Source organism: Aplidium turbinatum, chromosome 2 (genome assembly GCF_918807975.1).
Source record: "Aplidium turbinatum chromosome 2, kaAplTurb1.1, whole genome shotgun sequence".
Classification (NCBI taxonomy): Eukaryota; Metazoa; Chordata; class Ascidiacea; order Aplousobranchia; family Polyclinidae; genus Aplidium; species Aplidium turbinatum.
Window position 1 is genome coordinate 16,904,603 of NC_137473.1, and position 20,549 is coordinate 16,925,151.

Sequence of the window (20,549 nt, forward strand, 5' to 3'; positions counted from 1 at the left end):
ATAACAGCTTGGCGGGCCACAGGCGGCCCGCCAGTTGGTGACCCGTGGCCTACAGTAATTTGTCTTTTTTGTCCACATTTCTTGCTGGCTTCCTGTCTCAATCGCTAGAAACCAGGAATAGAACTGACGTTGTTTTGTATATTTTTGGGTTTTGTAGGTTACGTGATAGACTTGTACCAAATATGTCAAATCACACACCCCTTAACTTGCATGGCTTTGCCGTTCATTACTGTGCGGAGAGGGTTACATGTGTCGCTTATCATGGCTATATTAGCACTTTTTCTAGTCCAAATCACGCTTATGATAAATAACAATGACAAAAAAAAGTACTTTTATATAAAAGCCGACTTGAAACGCAACTGTGGGAGAAATGAAGTTTATTTTACTGGACTAAGGCAGGCCCAAGCAATTCTTTGGTTTGGTTTTGAATGTTTATTCTCGGACTGACAAAGCCTTGGTATGTTATTCCTGGTAACTTCAGCATACTTGTAGAGTGAAGTTTCCCGATTGTTGAATTCTAAGTCGTTTGCCCTCTTTTTCATTGTGTCATTTTTGAAAGTAAAGAAAAAACTCATGGCGAAAGGAGTAAAGTTTAATCATTTAAGGAAAACACACATTCAAGTCATTTACATGAGTACAAATTAAACGTTCCATGGAGCATGGGTAGGTGCCGGTTACATCAATAAACTTTTGACAATCACTCAACACCTGAAACAAAAACAATGATGTTTAGAATTTGACATTGGGAAACGTGAATCTAAAAATGTTTACCGCATGCTAATATACACAATGCTAGGTATCTAGTGCCACACATAGATGTTGCAAATTTTTAATCTACGGTAGTTTTATTCTCTGACAGAGGAAGAACGAAATCTGGGCGTTGGTTCACTTTGTATTGGGCCACCGTTTTGATTTAGGCTCTAACTATGTGGAGTGTTCAGTTTAGTTTGTTCTTATTTCTGACCGGCGACGATCACAGCAAAAAACAACATCTGCCAAGCATAGCAGAGGTATACAAAAAGGTAGAAGCGATAAAACTCAAACGTCATCAGGTGATTAAGACCGAAACAGGATAGTCAGTTTAAAATTTGTTTGCAAGACCTATGGCGACCTGAAGGAAGACTTTAAACTCTTAGAGTAAACCTACTGAGAAGATGTTTGGTCAGAACAACGTGGTATACTTTTAATCGAGTCTCGTGTCAAACTTCAACAGGAAATTTGTGACCAAGCTTATGTTTGCAGTTAAACTTCAAAACCTCTACACGTAGGCTATGCCATGATTAAGCTTCCGAACAGGTTTCTCAGTCCGAAGGTAAATGTTTCCACGAAATAAATCACGTAGTCAGTGAGCCTAATAGCAATGAAACGACACGAAACGTTGTTGCAAAAAGCTGTGATTGAACTACCTCATTTATATCAAATATGAAACTCTTGTCTTTCAGACAAACATACTGTTACAAACACATCGTCGGTTCGGGCCGGTTGTAATGCTTTCCCTCTGATTTTAATGTTAAGTAGATATTGCGTAAATATTCGTCCTGACAACGTCATGTTTAGGTTTACATTTGTCGCCAGAGTGGCGGCGCCGCGGCGTTGAATCATGTGGAGTCATAGGACAGCGACTTTCTTTCTCTCTCGCTATGATGTCTGTGTTTTGATGTCCAACGTAACTTCTATGTATTTAGTATGATATGGGCCACTGCTTCCTAAGCGCACAATTGTCCAGTCGAAAGCGCTTTCCATCCTTCGTCCAATTTATTTGACCAGTTTAGTAGCTTGATGTGAGCATAGCATGTATTCGTACTTTTAGTGCAGCTTCATTTATGGCATGAATATAAACAGTAATAGATTTGTACTATCTTTCAGATTTAAGCTCGTTGTAGGTGTTTGCCACAACTATTCGAAATCTCTTTATATTTCTTTTTAATTATCTTTCAATCATAATTTGATACGTTGTTTGTCTCGAATTTGTCTATTGGAAGTGCATTGTCTATTTGAGTGGAGACGTTGGATATTTTAATAGAAATCACTTGAGAGCATTTCGCTTGGCACCTACAGACGAGAAGATTAGCGACCCAATTGCCTAAGAAAGCCGCATCGTCTTATCTTAGCTGTTCGGGTTTGGCGAGAGATTTCAATAGGTGAAATCGCTTGCTACGTAGAACACAGGGTTCTACATTATTTCGAATAAAGGTTGAATTGTTTTCAACAGTCTATCACATTATTTCAACAACGTGAGTACAGGACTCAAGTTCGTTCACATTCTATTTGAATAAGACGTCGTGATATTCCTTTAAAATTTATGATGCCCAGAACATCATCGAGCTCGTCCAGTGCAAGCAGCAGCAGAAGAGCCGCCAAAGAGGTCGAACTTCTCCAGAAGAAAAAGGCTCTAGAACTGCTCATGCAAAGAAAGAAAGCGTTGCGAGCAATAGAAGAAGAAGAACAAAGGCTTGCCGCCAAGAATGAAGCCTTAGAGTATGAGATCGAGACAAGCAAGATCGAAGAGGAACTGAAGTCTCTGAGATCAAATTCCCCCATTAATGTTGAAGAACAACCTGATGACCCAGTTTTTGAGGATGTTTTCCATCCAGACTCAACTCAGTCTGTTTTTTATGGAAACTCGGAACTGGAAAAACGTCCACAACCTCAGCCAACTCCTTCCATCCGCCTTGCTGAGTTGAAGGATAATGGTAGTGCACTCAACCTGTCGATACCTATCAGCCCGGCTGAGTGCGAAGTATCTACTAGACCACCCCCGGGGTTTTCGCACCCTCCTCAGTTTTCGTTAGATTGTGAGCAATTTCTGGCTAAAGGTTTCATACCTCCAATGTTGGAAAAGTCAAGTCAGGATGCTCCAGTTGCTCAGGTGTTACAATACAGTCCGTGTGAGGTCACGGGGCCGGAGACAGAGTATCAACCTCGAGGGCAGAACACGGACAATTGTTTGATGCAAGCCATGCATCTCGTGGCAACTACCATTCGCGATGGTTTTGATGCACCCAAGAGAACCATGCCATCGTTTCATAGAGATGAAGTGGATATGCTGATCGGGGCCGGTGCGCAAGAAGTGCATGATCTATTCACGAAATCCGGAAAGGAGGAGTAGATCAGTCAAGAGCAGTGAAGACTGGACTTGGCTGGGCTCTGGTTGGTCGCGAGTCGCTTCCTGGTGGACAGAATCGTGACACAGGTTGTTTTGTAAATTTTGTAACGTCTCAACCGGAGGATCTACATGTCCAAAAGCAAAGAATGTTTGAAAAAGAATTTGTAGAAGATCAGTATAGTGACATCACAACTTACTCTGCAGAAGCTAGACGAGCACTGAGCATCATGCAGGATACCATTAAAAGGGAAGAGGGACGCTTCTCTATAGGCTTACCATGGAAAACCGATAATGTTAAGCTGCCATACAACCGTTCTATGGCGGAGAAAAGGTTGGTTGGACTAAAGAAAAAATTGCTGGCTGACCAATTCTGGAAGAGGTGGTTGAAGGAATATCTCTCTTTGCTACAAAGGCGGCGGAAATGGCTTCAACCAGTCAGAAATATATCGGTAGGAGACTTGGTTTTTGTGGTCGACAACACTTGTAGACGTGGCCTTTGGCCCAAAGGCATTATTGAAGAGGTACTTCCTGACAAGGACGGTTTCGTTCGACGAGCCCGTGTGCGCACGGCAGATTCGACTTTACAGGGGGACATTTGCAAATTGTGTCTTTTGGAAGGCGTGTAAAGTGCAAACTCCGAACTGCAATCGTGACAACGCTACATCATAATTATGTTAACTTTCCTGGCAACTCTTGAGGTCAAAGTTGCAATTTATTTGTGTATGTTCGCATTTGTATAAACTGTGTATGTTTGTGTTTGTTATAAGAAAATGAGAATTCTCATCATCATTTTGGGGCCGGTATGTTACAAACACATCGTCGGTTCGGGCCGGTTGTAATGCTTTCCCTCTGATTTTAATGTTAAGTAGATATTGCGTAAATATTCGTCCTGACAACGTCATGTTTAGGTTTACATTTGTCGCCAGAGTGGCGGCGCCGCGGCGTTGAATCATGTGGAGTCATAGGACAGCGACTTTCTTTCTCTCTCGCTATGATGTCTGTGTTTTGATGTCCAACGTAACTTCTATGTATTTAGTATGATATGGGCCACTGCTTCCTAAGCGCACAATTGTCCAGTCGAAAGCGCTTTCCATCCTTCGTCCAATTTATTTGACCAGTTTAGTAGCTTGATGTGAGCATAGCATGTATTCGTACTTTTAGTGCAGCTTCATTTATGGCATGAATATAAACAGTAATAGATTTGTACTATCTTTCAGATTTAAGCTCGTTGTAGGTGTTTGCCACAACTATTCGAAATCTCTTTATATTTCTTTTTAATTATCTTTCAATCATAATTTGATACGTTGTTTGTCTCGAATTTGTCTATTGGAAGTGCATTGTCTATTTGAGTGGAGACGTTGGATATTTTAATAGAAATCACTTGAGAGCATTTCGCTTGGCACCTGCAGACGAGAAGATTAGCGACCCAATTGCCTAAAGGTGCGTCTACACGAGAAAGTGTTCTTGCTTAAAAATTCTTGCTTAAGCTAGTGATTAAGCTCGTTTCGTCTACACTGGCAACCTCGACGAAGATTTTGCTCGCTTGAATCGCGGTCACGTGAGTATCTAATCCCCAATGACGTCACGTTTTAAAAAGTTCGCGCCAAAGCATAGCAGTTCGCGCTAAAGTACAGCAGAGTAGACCAAGCAACTGACTGTTCTTTAACCATTTGAAGTTGTTGCAGTCTTTCAGTCATGGCTTCCCAGAAGTTGTGTAAAAAATGCTGCAAAAAGCGAAGGATGCAAACCCGCAATTTACTGCTTATTGAAGCATTCAGACACCTCAGTGAGGTTGAAATGTTGGAAACAGAATTTCGTGTCAGCGTGGGTGACTGGTAACAACCAGCAAGATCATTCTTCCGCTATTTTTATGACCCAGTGTACAATGGCAATGGTTTTCTGCTGAGATCCTGTTTTGGATTTGAAATTGGAAAATATTGTGCTTTCTATGGGCTATTTCGAGTACGGTCACCGCCAGTTCAGCCCGCCACATTAATAAGAACGGGTTGGGATCAAAACTTAACGAAATCCTTTAACGATACCGCCCTGCCCTGTCTGGATACTGAGCTGAGAGGAGACCTGAGATTTTGGCGGGAAAAACATTTCTAAGCAAGAGAACTCACTTAAGCGCCCAGTTTTTCGCTCTGGAGCGTATTTTTTCTCGACGGCTCGCTTACTCGCCCATTTTCTTAAAAGTAAGCGGCACAAACTGCGATTAACTTAAAGAAACAAGAAGTTTGGCTAGCTTAAGCAAGAAAACAGTCGTCGTGTAGACGCACCTTAAGAAAGCCGCATCGTCTTATCTTAGCTGTTCGGGTTTGGCGAGAGATTTCAATAGGTGAAATCGCTTGCTACGTAGAACACAGGGTTCTACACATACTGAGCATCGATAAACGCTATTTAAGTGAACGCAACCAAGTAACATAGTTCTCTGATCTAAGCTTCAGGTAATTTGTCATTAATTTAAAAAATGTCGACTCGGAATAAAGTCACAGTATCATACAATAACAAAACATTGCTTTTCTACCCCAAATTGGCAACTCAAGGACGCATATCACAGTCTTCAAAACAAACCTTCAACAACTAACCAGTGCCCTACGCAGGATTTTTTTGAGGGAACATTTTTATCATTTTTTTGTTTTTGCGACAGAATAAGCTTCCCCAATTTTTAGTTTATCCGTTTTTCTTTTCAGTGCAGATAAGAGTTGCCAGATTTTATGCACAGCGTCGGACTAAAACGTAACAATTTTGTACTGTTCACTGCAAATTTTGCATATCAATGCTGACTGTTTTTCACAGTAGCGGATCCAGGGGGTACTTGATTACGTGCTCAAAAAAAAATTAACACTTTCACAACTTTTTTTGCTCATTCAAACTCGTACTAAACAAACCAGCAGCTTTAGGCTCTGGCATTAGCAGACACGCATGTCTTTGCTGGTGCACACTTTGGAACGATTTTCAAATTTTTATTGAAAAATTATGACACCATAAGTCCATAACTGCACAACTTTGTGAGCAATCAAATTATTATTGAAATTTTTCTGTGATCGTAAGAACTGTTTGAAATTTAATTCTACTTTTAATTCAAACCTTGTAACTCAAACTGCTACAGAAATCCAATTTTAATTTGATAAATACGTAGAAAAAAAAACACGCAATTGGGCCTTAAAATACATAAAAAGTGACAAAAACGAAGCCAAAGTAGCCCCCAGGCCATCTGCCACACTTTGCTATACACTGGTTGCCCTTCCCTACAATTTTCTCTCGATTCGCTACTGATTGCAAAATGTTTCACTATGGCTGGAACTAAAATTGACAGTCATAAGAGAAGACATTTTAAATGTTTCATAAAATCATATTAGCCAGGCCTCGAAATTCGTTTTTGTTGACGGCGGACAAACGTGTCCGGTCTGAGCAGCTACCTCGGCGGACAAACTAAGTCTCACGGCGGACACACGAGTTTTAACGTCGATCGTCATGCTTGCTTTAATCACTTTATTTTGATAATTCTTCGCCATTTGAGAATTATAGCTACGGTTTGGAAGGCTTTGTAAAATTTCAGCGAAGTTACTCTGAAAGGCTTTCATCAGACCAACGACGTGCGCTTGAAGAGTCAAAGCGCCCTGTAGCCGCTTAATACGCCGCATAACTGATTAACTTCCACCGAACGAGGTCGTGCAGTTTCTTGCGTCACAATGCTCTGGACCCGAGTCGGAAAACTCCCACACTAACGCTACTAATTTCTGCTGTGCAAAGTTTTACAGGCTTCTTTCTTTAGGTTTATTTTTGCGTGTCATGTGAGCGAAAGTGTCGAAGAGCAAGTAGGTTCATCGCCCTCATTCTCACTTCTAGAGTTTTCCCTGAGCCTTTTCTTTCTTACAGTTATACCAAAACTTAACAAATTTTGCTGCATCTTGCTGTAATAGCCTATTGGAATCATCTAATTTTGTAACCAACCTTGCCATCAATATTACTCCTAACTCGGAGATCAAAGCCAGACATTGTGACGTAAAACTTGAACTAAGTTGCCTGTAATTAGTGCAGAAGTACTCCCATCGATTCTTAGTGAAGAATTCACTTTTGTTACGCTGATTCAATGTCATCAATTGTTGAAGCAACGTAAAAATCGTAAGTTTTCCTCCTTGAATGGAAGCTAAGGGATACAGTATTAACATTTTCTAGATGCGCACTAGAATGCGCAGGAAATTATATTCTCGCAACAATTATTCGTGCTATGCAATGACGATTTGTATCGCTCGTTCCTGTGTTATTTCTCGGCGGACAAATACGACCGATCTTGAATCTAGATCAGGGGTGACGAACCTTTTTGCTGTCGCGGGCCACTTTGTCAATTACACATGAGTTATCGGGCCACACAACTTTTTAATCGTCAAAATTCCATGACGTCATAGATTGGAATCGACCAAAAAATACAAGGTGAATAGTGTTTTCACAGCTTTACCTTATAGCTTTCCTATTTACTAACTTTAAACCCTGAAAGTTAGTGTTTAGGGCAGTGGTTCCCAACAGTTTTTATCCGGTGGACCTTTTTAGTCGATATTCAAATCTAAATCCCCCCCCCCCTATAAATTTAGTTTGTTAAAAACTCGTTTACATTAATATTTTAATCTAAGTTTTGGAAGATAAACTAAACTTTCACTAGTAATAAGCTTTTTAGCCTGTAATATTCCTTTTCAAACTAAAATAATTTAATTAAAGATGAACGTAGCTGAAAAGTATTTTATTCAAAGAATAGGCATTCAAAACCCTAAGAGTCAATGCATGTAACAGTCTGTGTGAATCTTGTGATTTTTTTGTTTCGATAACTCATGAATGTCGTGGAAGAGTATTTGAAAGAGCACAACGATTATCATTCTCCACGTCTAATCTGTTTCTTTGTTTTGTTTTCATTTGCAAGAGTTGAAGAACCTGATTCGCATAGAAAAGTGGAAGCAAACGGAAGGATACTTCGAGTAGCTTTCTCTGCCACTTTGGGAGAGGAATTACGCATCAATGGCCAAAATCCAGTAATTGATATCTTTCTGAATAAGTCTCTTGCGCAAGAATCCGTTTTGAGTTCTAAAAATTCATCCTGCAATTTATCGAGAAGTTTTTTCATCAACAATGTGAATGAATTTCGTATTAAATCAAGCTCATCGTCATAAATTTTAAGAAAATATCGAATGAATTCCAGTTCTATTGCTGTGAGATGTTGCAAAATCAATTCGTTTTCCAACTCTGGAAGAACTTGTTCTTTGCCATCAACAACCAGCACCAATGATAATTCTTTAAACATGGGAACATGTTTAATTGTTCATTGTAACTTTTCTCTTTCAATTATTATCAAGCTTGCTGGTGAAAACTCCCAAAGCATCTTTAAATGCTGAGCGGTACTGGCATCTGCTCATGGAAGGGCCACCCAAACCAGGCTGGTCGAAAGGTAGAGGCCAGATAAAACGTAATCCCATCGCGACCAGGGCAGCAGAGCCTTCTTGTACCTTAAGACAGTCTCCTAACGACGATGACATAAATCAATCACTCTCTTCCAACCTTCCTTGAGCCAGCATGAAAGCAGTAGCCTACAGTTTGTAAACTCCCACGGTATCAATATGTCAATGGCTCATGGATACAGATAACCCAAGTTGATGAGCAATCTGCTTTAAACGGAGATGGCAATTGAATACCTACCGTATATTGGTGTTTTTCCCTTGCATTTTCAGATTTAGTTTATTCAATAGACCAAACATATCAACCAAATAAGAAAGAAATCTAATCCATCTGTCACCATTCAGCAATGAAACAAATTCCAATTTTATTTAAAAGTCAAAAAATAATTTAAACTCGTCTATGAGCTCAAACACTCGTTTAGTTACGTTTCCTCATGAAAGCCATCTAGTATTTGCATGAAACAGAAGTAGGCCTACTTGATGGATTGCATCCATGTCAGATTGTCAGTGCACAGTTGCTTAAATAATCGGGAGTTAATCTAATAACAATTTCCTCTTTAACGCTCTAATCTAGGCCAACTTACTAGGCTTAAAAAGGTTTACAATCCTAAAACCAAATTCCCCCTTGAAAATTGCAAAATTCCCCCCTAGTGGGTAAGTCTCCCCTGGTTGGGAACAACTGGACTTTAGGGCAAGAAAATAGCAAAGGAAAGGTGTAGCCTACCAGTAAAGGCATAAAACAGCTTTGAGATGTCTTTTGTCTTTTATGCATAAAGCGATTGTCAAATTGTATCGCGAGCCGCACAAAATTCTTTGACGGGCCGCATGCGGCCCGCGGGCCGCAGGTTCGTCACCTCTGATCTAGATGGTACTTTCCGCGGACATCACATGCTGTGACGGAGGACATGTCCGCCGTGAATTTCGAGGCCTGTTAGCTCTTCCTCATCGCACTTTATCTACCGGTATAAGCAGTGGCGTAGCCAAGGGGGGGGGGTTTACAACCCCCAACCCCCCCCTTTGGCACACATGTGACGTCACGATATTGAGAATGATGTTTTCAGTCTAAAAATGTTGCCTAATTTTAAACGAAACTGCATTAAAAGACCGAGTTTTGCCAATACCAAACATCTCAGACAGGAATTAGCAACAAGAAAACATAGAGACTTAGCTTTATTTCTGAAAAATGCCGAAGAAAACATGATCTTATACTTTTGCTATGCCACCGGACAGCACCATTTTACAGGAATATTCATACTCACATTCTTGTTGAAAATGCTCTCAGAATGCACCAAATTCAAATTAATTTTTCAAAATTTTCTGGACCCCCGCCGCTGGGTCATCAAACCCCCCCCCCCCTTTCAAAATTCCTGGCTACGCTACTGGGTATAAGGATAGTTTGAATTCAAACATGTTTTATAAATAACTATTATGCAATAATCTAGTGATCTGCAATTAAGAAAAAAAATTATGCAGCATTTCATTGAAATATGTTCTCGATTACACGCTGCAGAAAACAATTCAAAATAATTTTTTTGAGAATTACTGCACTGTCAGAAAGAAAACAAAAAGCATTTCTGTATTTATTTAAAAATTCAAACATCTAATTTTAAGGCCTAATTTGAAAAAATGACCATACTAAGTCAACTTGATAAGTGGCCATGCTCGGGCGAAATGGAAAAATCTAAATTTATTGGCCAGCTAATTGAAAAAACACTCAATAGCACAGCAAATCTAGGGCGAGTTGGGTATTAAAGTAAGGATGAGTTTGGGCCATGATTTCAGACTTCATTAGTTTTTAAGGATATTTAGGAGTTGTTCTGACTGCTGCCATCCAAAAACCAGTCAAATTGTTACATTCAAATTGAATTTATCCACTACCCATAATCATGGGATTAGTTAGTATTTTAACGGCTCTCTCAATCATAAATACACACACAAAACCACATTAACACTTTCAATCAATAGCAAATCACATTCAGACCCTTACTTTTGATCAAGTGGGCTTTTTATTCTTGCCAGGAAGCTTTTACAGTTTTGAAAACTCCATACTCCTTGATCTCTTCAAACAACTTATCAGGATCAGTGTTCCTCATCCATTCTTCAATTTTTTGCTTGCGTCGATAGAATGTGCCATACTAAAAAGGAAACGTAATGTAAGCTAGGCTGTGATCTTGGGACAACTGTGTAGACAGGCAAATTTTTTTTACAATAGAAAATAAATATATATAATAAGTATTATAATGTTGTTTGCAATGTAAATTTGAAAACAAGACACAGCACTAGTGTGCAATTCCAGTTACCAGCTTACACTATACAAATAACCAGAAACAACACCAGAATTTAACCCCAAAAGAAACCAATGCAGTATACAATACAGTAGGGGAGACCGGGGATAGTTCGGACGCGGGGATACCTCGGATAAGGCATTTGACGTCACAGTAGAGTATTGTTAAATCACGTTTACCAAAGCTTTGTGGCTCCATTACAAATCAGGATAAAGTTTGCAAGTATGTCTAGTTTTCTTAGAAAGTTGAGGTCGAAATAGTAACTTCATCAGTGATAACAAGATTTCAAAATTGTACGTGTAAGCGTAGTAAGGTCATAATTTTGTTGCAGTGAACCAAAACAAACCTTTTACTGATTGAGGTAGTAGTTAGAAAGCAATACTCAGATAAGCAAGCAATGATTTTGACCAGCAGTTAATCAGGTGGCCATATTTTCTTAATTTTCCTGTAATCACGTGGTCGGGGATACTTCGGACACAATGGCCGAAGTATCCCCGAGGAAAAAATTAAGCTTAAACAAAATCTTATTTTTCAATCTTTTGAATAATTTATTGGATTTTAAAGACATAATGGTTCGGACACATAAAAGAAAAACAAATATTCTGTAATAACTGTTAAATCAACTCAAAACGTCTGCATAAAATTGCTGTCCGAGATGACCCCAGGCATGTTCGAAATTACCCCAATACCGGGGTGACTTCGGACATTTGAGGACCGTAGAGATTATGCTTTTTATAAGCACTTCTTGTTTGCTGAAACAAACGATACTCCTACCCTTTTTCGGCAAAGCTTTACGGTTTACAACAAAATAAAATTTACAAACTTGCTGTGTAATTTAAAAAAAATATGGGCCGTTTTCGAAAAATTGTCCGAGCTATCCCCGGTCTCCCCTACACTGACTTGTTTGTTCAATTTCAGTGTTGTCTTGGGCCTTGGCTTTGTTTTACTAAAGTTTTAGCACTGAACAAGTTTCTTTGCAAATGCAAGAACCTATCTTGAAAAACTATCTATAGGTATTAAATAGGTATCTTACTTAGTTATGAAAAGTGTTGTGACAGTCTAAAATGAAGTCGTAGTTTTTCAGCAGTAAGTTTCATAGTAAATATGACAATTTTTATGTTATCAAAAGAAAATTCCAAAAGCATCCAACAAAATATTGAATTTACAATGTTTTCATGCATAAACAACACTTTTAAATTACTCCCAAACAATGTTCTCAGTTCATTTCAAAGAAATATATAAGATATTTGTTTTACAACTACTTACAAATGAGAGTGCAAATACTCCAGCAACAGCAACAGCACATGGCACTGACAATCGTCTGACACGCTTGACAAGATAACCACTCATTCCATCTGGTTTTGGAAGAGGCCCATTTGCCATAGGTGCATACATCCCAGATGCTTTTGCCATCTCAGACATGATACAAGGTTAGTTTACAAAACTACTGATGGAAAATATTAAAATTTCTAAATAGATATGAAGTAATTAGCCATTCTTTGTTACTTTAACAATAGAGAATGCAAAAAGAGAGTAAAACAAACAGTTTTATAAATGAATTGATAAATTAGGCTATATATATATACGTTGTATACGTTATATATACTACGTATATATAAACTGAGAACATATATATATAAGTTGTATATACATCAAAAAAAAAGTAAATGTTACTGTATCAGGCCTTAAAACTAATGTTTTTTTCTGGCAGCAAATCTGCGTGCTTGGAGGCCAAAATACAAATAGCACATAAGTAAATAGAATTATCTTGCAACAATGCTAAAATAATCACTTAGCGTTGTTGAAGTCTGGCTGACATCCTGCAATAGAATCGTTGTCCGGAATTGCAGGACCATATCACCAGATTGGTAATAAAGAAACGCCTCAAATTGAGAAGCCCCTTTGTCGCTCAAGCACAATCCTTGCTGGAGCACAACACCAGTGCCTCATCTTGGATCGCCAATACCTAGCAAGAGGAGTGGACAGACAACACCTCCAGACTCCACACCTTCGTTCCCGACGCTGGACCCATGCCACCAGGAAAGGATCTCAACCGACCTGCCTGGGTATGATTAAATTGCCTCCGCATGGGTGTGGGGCGTTTCGCTTCCTTGATGCACAAATGGGGCCTATCAACATCTGCGGCATGCAACTGTGGTGCAGAGGAACAGACAGCAGATCACATCCTCTACCACTGCCCGACGTTTACTCCTCCAAGGGCAGTTGGCCTGTCAACGCTGGAGGACTCTACAATCAAGTGGCTGCTCGAAGAATGTCCGGACATTTGACCCCAATGAAATGTAGTCCAAAAAACAACTTCTCATACGAAAGAAAAAGCTCAGTAAATTGTTTAAACTGCATACCGCTTTTCATAAAACCTGACCATTTATTCCGTTATGACACCATTGAGGGTATAAAGTCACTAACCCGCAGGGGAACATTTCTCAACTATGAAGACACGTGTTTTCCCCTTGGATGTCAGCGAACCTAGTACTCCTTTTTAACAATGATTCAATGTCTGACAACATTGAGTTGACATAAAAACAACAATATTGCCAGCCGATGTAATATAGCACTTCGGATTAACACTGTTAAAATAAATGAACTGGGAATTACCAGCAAGACTTAAAGCTGGTGATCACAGCTGGATATATTTCATACAATAGCACATGTTCCCACACAATACAACAATGGTGATTACGACACGCTGACCTAATTCTGCGTCACTGCTTCTAACTCCACGATCATTCTATTGCAAAATTAAATAATCGGCTTGAAGAAACGAGAGGCCAACTGAGGAGGTAGCACCGGCAATCACTCAAGCACTACTTAGCGGCCATGTCTGCCGGCTGCTTTAAGGCTTGCTGTATATTAATAGTTTATAAAATTAAACCCTGAATGAAGATGCAGTTCAACAGTTTAGTCCACCCTATAATTTATATGATTAAGTACATAACTTTATGCCTACTAGAAAAACTGAATTGATGGGAGAAAAAATTGTCAGTTGATTTCGTACTAGGGTCCATGTGCGTATTTGCGACCATCAACGCAATTGCATCCACTTCACAAACTTGTAAATATTCTGCAATTGAAAATAATTTGACAGAAAAAAATTAACAGTTTTTTTATCAATGCGCAAGTTTTATCTTTTTACGTTAACTATGTGACTTTTTTTGATTTTTAAATTAGAAAAACTCTGTTTTTATTATAAAAAAATGGCACCCTGACTTTCAAGTGGCATAAAAATAAATATGTCAACGAGAAGTGCTTTTATCAGGGTCCACATGTTGTTGCTGTCATTGCATTATTTACCACAGATTTTATTAAAATTACTATGCCAGAATGACAGTGCCGTTTGGGCACATTTCGGAATCAAAACAGCAATCACAAAATGCACTAGGCTATTGTCATTTTAATACACACAACAATGCCACCAAATTATTACATGCTTAAAAATATGAAAAGATATTTTTTAATAAAAAAAGAGTAGGCTAACTGTTCAAGTTAACAAATACAATTTTCAGAGGTCCTTGAAGGAAATGGTCGCAAACAGTGGCGGCTGGTGCTGTTTGAGGAGACCAGACCCACACTTGAAGTCAATTTGCAGCCCCACTGCTCACAAACAGCACCATCAGCCACTGTTTGTGAGCAGTGGGGCTGCAAACAACCTCACGGGGGGCTCTGGTCTCCCCCCAGAAAAATTTGAAAAATTGCATTGAATTTGATGCGTTCTGAGAATGTTTTTACCCTAAATTTTGTAAAAATGCATTCAAACTTTGTTGAAAAGTTGATGTATTCCTAAGCTGTATTCAAAAAAAACTAACAGTATTGCTTTGGAGACAAACTTTACTATTGAATTCTTTAATATTGAACTTAGTCTTGACTAGCCTAGCCATTGCATACGGGTGCAACCTAGTTCGTACCCTCAGTTCGTACCCTGAAAAGATCGAGAGAAAAAATTAAAAAAAGCCGAAGTCGCTGGTCGCAGTTTAATAGCACAAAGCCGAAGCCTCTGATCAGAGTTTTTGCAAACAACTCGAGGGTTAGGGTTAGCGGAAACTGCGGAAAAATATTTGCGGAAATTGCGATCAGCGAGGGTTAGGGTTAGAGAGCATAGATTACTCGATGGTTAGAGTTAGGGTAAGCGAAAACTGCGGTTAGCAGAAACTGCAAAAAAATGTTTGCGGAAACTGCGATCAGCGAGGGTTAGAGCATAGATTACTCTATGGTTAGAGTTAGGGTAAAAGTTAGCCGAAACTGTTGAAAAAGATTTGCAAAAACTGCGATCAGCGAGGGTTAGGGTTAGATCATAGATTACTCTAAGGTTAGGGTAAGGGTTAGCGGAAACTGCGGTTAGCGGAAACTACGGAAAAATGTTTGCGAAAACTGCGATCAGCGAGGGTTAGAGCATAGATTAGTCTATGGTTAGGGTTAGCGGAAAGTGTAGAAAAATGTTTGCGGAAACTGCAATCAGCGAGGGTTAGCGTTAGGGTGAGGGTTACGGTTAGCGGAATAACGAATGGTGGTTCAACTGTCCAATTGCTGCATCAGCACCCGAGACAATTAGCAACTGGTAAGTGACATCAAAAGCTATGATGCAGTAGACAAAATTATCAGTGTTGCTGCTTTAAAAGCTTTAGGTAGGCATACATGGTATGTAACTAGGGAGCTGATCCCCTTAGTTCTATGGGACAAACAAGTCATTATGGATGAAAAGGAAGCTTTGGCTGTAACTCTGCTGCATTTAAATGCAAGTTTCCATGGCCAGGTTACAAACAGGTTCGGTAATGCATACAGAAAGCCAGAGCTGCCAGACATTGTTAATGATAACTCATTGTCATTGTGCTCCTATGCAAATGCCAGCAGCAAAATGTTTTTTGTACTTTTGCACATTTCAACAACTTTTCTTGCCAAACACTCGAAAGAGTGGGAAATAGATGATGGCTATGCTTCTGCTAATGGTATCATAAGTGCACTCAGAGTCTGTAATGATTCAGCAGAGGGGTAAAACTGGTACTGTATCCGACTTTCTTCATTTAGCAAAGCAAGAAAAAAATCCGCAAAACCATATTCAAGTGGTGGAGGAGGAACAAAGAAAGATACTAAATCTTAGAAAACGTCATTTATCAACACAATGAAGATGCACAACTGCCTTTGCGGAAATTGTGTTAACTAAGACTCACATTGCCTTTTTGGATTTGATATAGTGCCTACCCTGCATGATGCAGTTTCTTTACAATTGAATAAATTTTGTTGTGCATAAGCCATGAAATTGTATTCTTCACATAGCACAGCTCAAGAAATGCAACAATATCGCCTTTTTACAGAAAAATAGTTCAAAATTAGAATTACCGCCCTCTAGTGGCAATATTTTGCAAAAATATTGCTAAAATCAAATTCCTTACCCATGAAAATGGGGGGGTGCATGCAAGTTCCATAACAATATGACGAGTGGTTTTTAAGATATTTCAATTTTTCTTTTAACTACTAGGGGCAGTATTGTGCAAAAAATTAGTGACAAAACTTGAATATTTTTGGATATACTTATCCCATTTCTCCAATTTTTTTTTAACATTATTCAGAACATCATAGAGCATCTTTTAAATATACCCCCAATATTGCAAAACTTATACACTGCCTTCTAGTGGCAAAAAACATGAAAAAAATCAAAAAGTGGGCCTCAAAATGGCCTCGGCGGTGGAGGTAAACGTCGATGACAATTTCTGAAACTTCATATTTGTGATCTACTGATCTAAACACAGTACCACAAAAAAGGTAAGCATGGTAAAACCAAGATTTAAATTTCATGGGGCGCCTGCAACGGGTGCAACCTAATTCGTACCATGAACAGTTCGTACCGTCAGTTCGTACCTTGAAAAGATCGAAAAAAAAAATTAAAAAAAGGCGAAGTCGCTGATCGCAGCTTCCGCAAACATTTTAAAATTAAAGCCGGAGTCGCTGATCGCAGTTTCCGCAAACAAACTGAACTGAAAAGTTAGTGAAAGCGGAAACTGCGGTTAGCGGAAACTGCGGAAAAATGTTTGCAGAAACTGCGATCAGCGAGGGTTAGGGTTAGAGCATAGATTACTCTATGGTTAGAGTTAGGGTAAAGGTTAGCGGAAACTGCGATCAGCGAGGGTTAGGGTTAGAGCATAGATTACTCTGTGGTTAGGGTTAGGGTAAAGGTTAGTAGAAACTGCGGTTAGCGGAAACTGAGGAAAAATGTTTGCGGTAGCTCCGATCAGCGAGGGGTAGGGTTAGAAGAGCATAGATTACTCTATGGTTAGAGTTAGGGTAAAGGTTAGCGGAAACTGCGATCAGCGAGGGTTAGAGCATAGATTACTCTGTGGTTACAGTTAGGGTGAAGGTTAGTAGAAACTGCGGTTAGCGGAAACTGCAGAAAAATGTTTGCGGAAGCTCCGATCAGCGAGCGGTAGAGCATAGATTGCTCTATGAGTCTATGGTTTGGGTTAGCGCAAACTGCGGGAAAATGTTTGCGGAAACTGCAATCAGCAACTTCGGCTTTGTGCTATCTTTTCTCTTGATCTTTTCAGGGTGAAAATTTTAAAATGTTTGCGGAAACTGCGATCAGCGACTTCCGCTTGTTTTAATTTTTTTGTTTAGACTAGAGCATAGATTACTCTCATGGTTAGGGTTAGCGGAAACTGCGGAAAAAATTTTGCGGAAACTGCGATCAGCGACTTCCGCTTTTTTGAACTTTTTTTCTCAATCTTTTCAAGGTACGAACTGACGGTACGAACTGTTCATGGTACGAATTAGGTTGCATCCCCTGCAACACCCTACTCTACAGCTACACTTCTACATTCATGGCTCATCGCCACTCTGCGAAATAAAAACTAACTTCAAAAAGTCTGTAAAGTTATTCAGTTAGGTGGGGCTGTTTTCTATGCAGCCCCAACAAATTCAAAAATTGCTGTAAAATACCAGAAGAGGAGGAGCTTCAAGGATAATTTTTAGCCAATCAGAGCGCTTGAAATCTAGAATCTCGGGCTGTAAAGAAGTTTGCCCGAAATCGATGTTGCTAAACGAAACTTTTAATATTTTAATTTTTGATTCGAAATTTTTAAGTGAAAAAAGTAACTGGGTCGGACAAACACAGAGGAAAATATATTCTCCTTCAAATATCTTTCTTTCAGGTGACGAGCCGCCACTGGTCGCAAATAGGTATGGTACATAGACTACATGTATAGGCCATCGAATGCAAAACTCAATTAGAACCAGTATATTTGCCTAACAAATGGTGTGAATTTGAGTTCTTGATACTTAAGAGGTGTTGAATATTATTTAAAATTATTTTCAAAAACTCAGTAGCCTATTTTATAACAAAATGGCTATTTTTACACACTTGTTGCCATGGTTACAATCAGGTGTTGCCAGAAATAGGAAGGGTTAAGGTACCGTAAGGGTTAGAGTTAGGAACAAGGTAAGGGTTTTGATCATTGCTCAGGACTAAAAAAAATTTCCAAAATACAAGTTTTTGTTTTCAACAGCTTAAAATTTTCTCAAATTAGGGCAGAATTCCTTATCTGGCAACGCTATTGAAGCAATATTTACACTATATAGTTTACACTATACACTACATAGTGTAAATATAGCTACAGCCATTTCATAATGGAGAATAAATTGTATTTTCAAGGCAAGCAATTGAATTTGCAGTGACCTTGGATGGGTATTTGGATTTGTAAAGTGAATACTCAGCTTAAAACTTCATCGAGTCCATTAGTTACAGGCTAGAAAGCTGCTCTAATCACAAACTGTTGGGTAAATTACCTAAAACATATTTATTAGTCTTATTCAAGCATCGCTGAAACTCAAAAAGCTAGGAAGGTCGAATAGAGCTTGATCTTACAAGTTACAAACCAATACTTTTTAAGAGCGTTGCCAGACATTGCAAAATAAATTTCTTCAAATTTTAAAGCAAGAATTTGAATTTTGTGAAAAAGGAGATGAATTTGAAGTTAATTTATTACACTTGTGTTTGGATGGATATTTCAACATTTTTGTTACAAGAGGTTTTAGAATATACCTTACTGTTGCATCCTAAAACCAGGGCTAAAATTTAATTTGAAATAGCTAAACAGCCTACCCTTTTCCCTTAATGCCAAATAGCTTGTTGGGAATTAGTTGATAGCCTATAAGTTTCATGTCCCTCATTGCGAGCCAAAATAGGTCTTGGCACGTAGAAATAGGCCAACACATGATTTATATTTTAGGCTTACAATAAACTTGCCCATAATCCGGCAGACCGACACTCCCTACTACGACTCGTATGAAAACCGGTGAATCGATACGAAGAAAGGACTATTGAGCAATTGTTTGGCGTTACAATTGTTTTTATGATTCATGAGGGCTAAATTAAATTTTCCGGTTATCTCACATTTGTTAAACTTTTTTGTGCAGTTCAAGGGCTCAGAGAGGGGAAGGATGTCGAGCAACTTTCTTCTCTAGCAAAACTTTGTAAAGGAAAAACGAGAAGTTTTTTTTGTCACTTTTGAGGGGAGCCATTCTTACTACTAAATTAAAAATTCACCAACTTAAAAATAAAGAAATTTTTGAATGAAATGCGTTTCGATAGTTACAAGTATTTTTCAATCAGTGTAGATGCTACTTCAGATGTTTCTTATCGAGAAAAAATCACTATAGCTTAAATATATGTTGTTTATTTTTATTTTTTGTAGCATTTTCTTTTTTTTTTATTTTCCTTTTATATCTTAAAATTTTCTGAAGGTGTTGTGACCGTGCCAAATTTCTTATAACTCAATAACTTACTTCGGTCAAAAGCACGTTTTAACGTTCGCGTTTTGTCGCTTCTACCTTTGCTCTGTTGACGTGTATTTGTTACGGCCAATCTCTGTACAAATCAAACGTCATATAAAACCGTTCAAGTCTACTGAATATTACGTCATGGAAGTTGCTGGAAAGTGTGCCGAAATTGCACCATTGTTCATAGACTTGTTTCAAACCTGTTTGGGCCTGTTTAAACATGAATGCATTGGTTCACTAGCTTTGGACACCTGTTTTGAATTGCGTGACAATTGATTTCACTATTGCGTCACAGTTACTTTCTACGTGAATTTGAGATATTGATATCTTTTCTGATTCATTCGTAAAATGATTGCTTGAAAGTTGGCCGCTCATTTAACTGTTGGCTTAGTGCTTGCTAGCTGGACAAAAGTTCCGTCTTTTATCCAAGTAATCTGTTGTGTAGTGACAGTTTAAGTGGTGTAGGCGTTGCACCCCCTCGTTTTCGGTAGCCTCGGGCTAATTTTACAGGAATACACTGTTTGAAAAGAAGTTCAAGTGTGTGTTTCTTCGGTCATTATATACAGACGAACGGATTAGGGAACTTTATGTTAAAATTTTCCCAAGAAGAGATTATGGTTTACCGCTGTGACCAGTATTGTTTTTCATATGATGGTCAGAAATTAAAAAAAAAACTGTTGGCCTACTGAACTGATTATCGTGTGAAGTCAGGCTAGATGCTTCAAGGTGTAAAATCTGATGCTGTTGACTCTGCTGATTTCTATATCAATGAACGATGTACGTCTGTGACATCGGAGCGTAGTTTCGCCAGCAGCGGGTCTGCTGTCATAGTGTACGATAATGTTACATCATACGAACTTATTGTTCTGGTCAAGTTTTAGTACACGTAAAATCTTTGTGACGTCACAACAACCAACACATGGCAAA

At 38.8% G+C, this 20,549-nt stretch overlaps 1 protein-coding gene across 1 annotated transcript; it reads right to left on the reverse strand.

Moving 5' to 3' along the window:
* Nucleotides 1–578: 578 nt before the first annotated feature.
* Nucleotides 579–12,303, reverse strand: LOC145765426 (cytochrome c oxidase subunit 6C-like). Its single transcript, XM_082577248.1, has 3 exons — nucleotides 12,105–12,303; nucleotides 10,541–10,688; nucleotides 579–708 (listed from the first exon to the last, which is right to left on the reverse strand). Exons 1-2 carry the CDS (start codon nucleotides 12,258–12,260, stop codon nucleotides 10,560–10,562), a joined length of 285 nt encoding a protein of 94 aa, XP_082433374.1. The 5' UTR covers nucleotides 12,261–12,303; the 3' UTR covers nucleotides 579–708; nucleotides 10,541–10,559.
* Nucleotides 12,304–20,549: the final 8,246 nt, after the last annotated feature.

What these genes read in the sequence shown, in the direction of transcription:
- LOC145765426 (XM_082577248.1), bottom strand. Translation starts at nt 12,260, where the DNA reads ATGTCTGAGATGGCAAAAGCATCTGGGATGTATGCACCTATGGCAAAT. An exon ending in GAGTATTTGCACTCTCATTT is followed by an intron (nt 10,689 to 12,104) that starts GTAAGTAGTTGT and finishes TTTCCTTTTTAG; the next exon opens with TATGGCACATTCTATCGACG.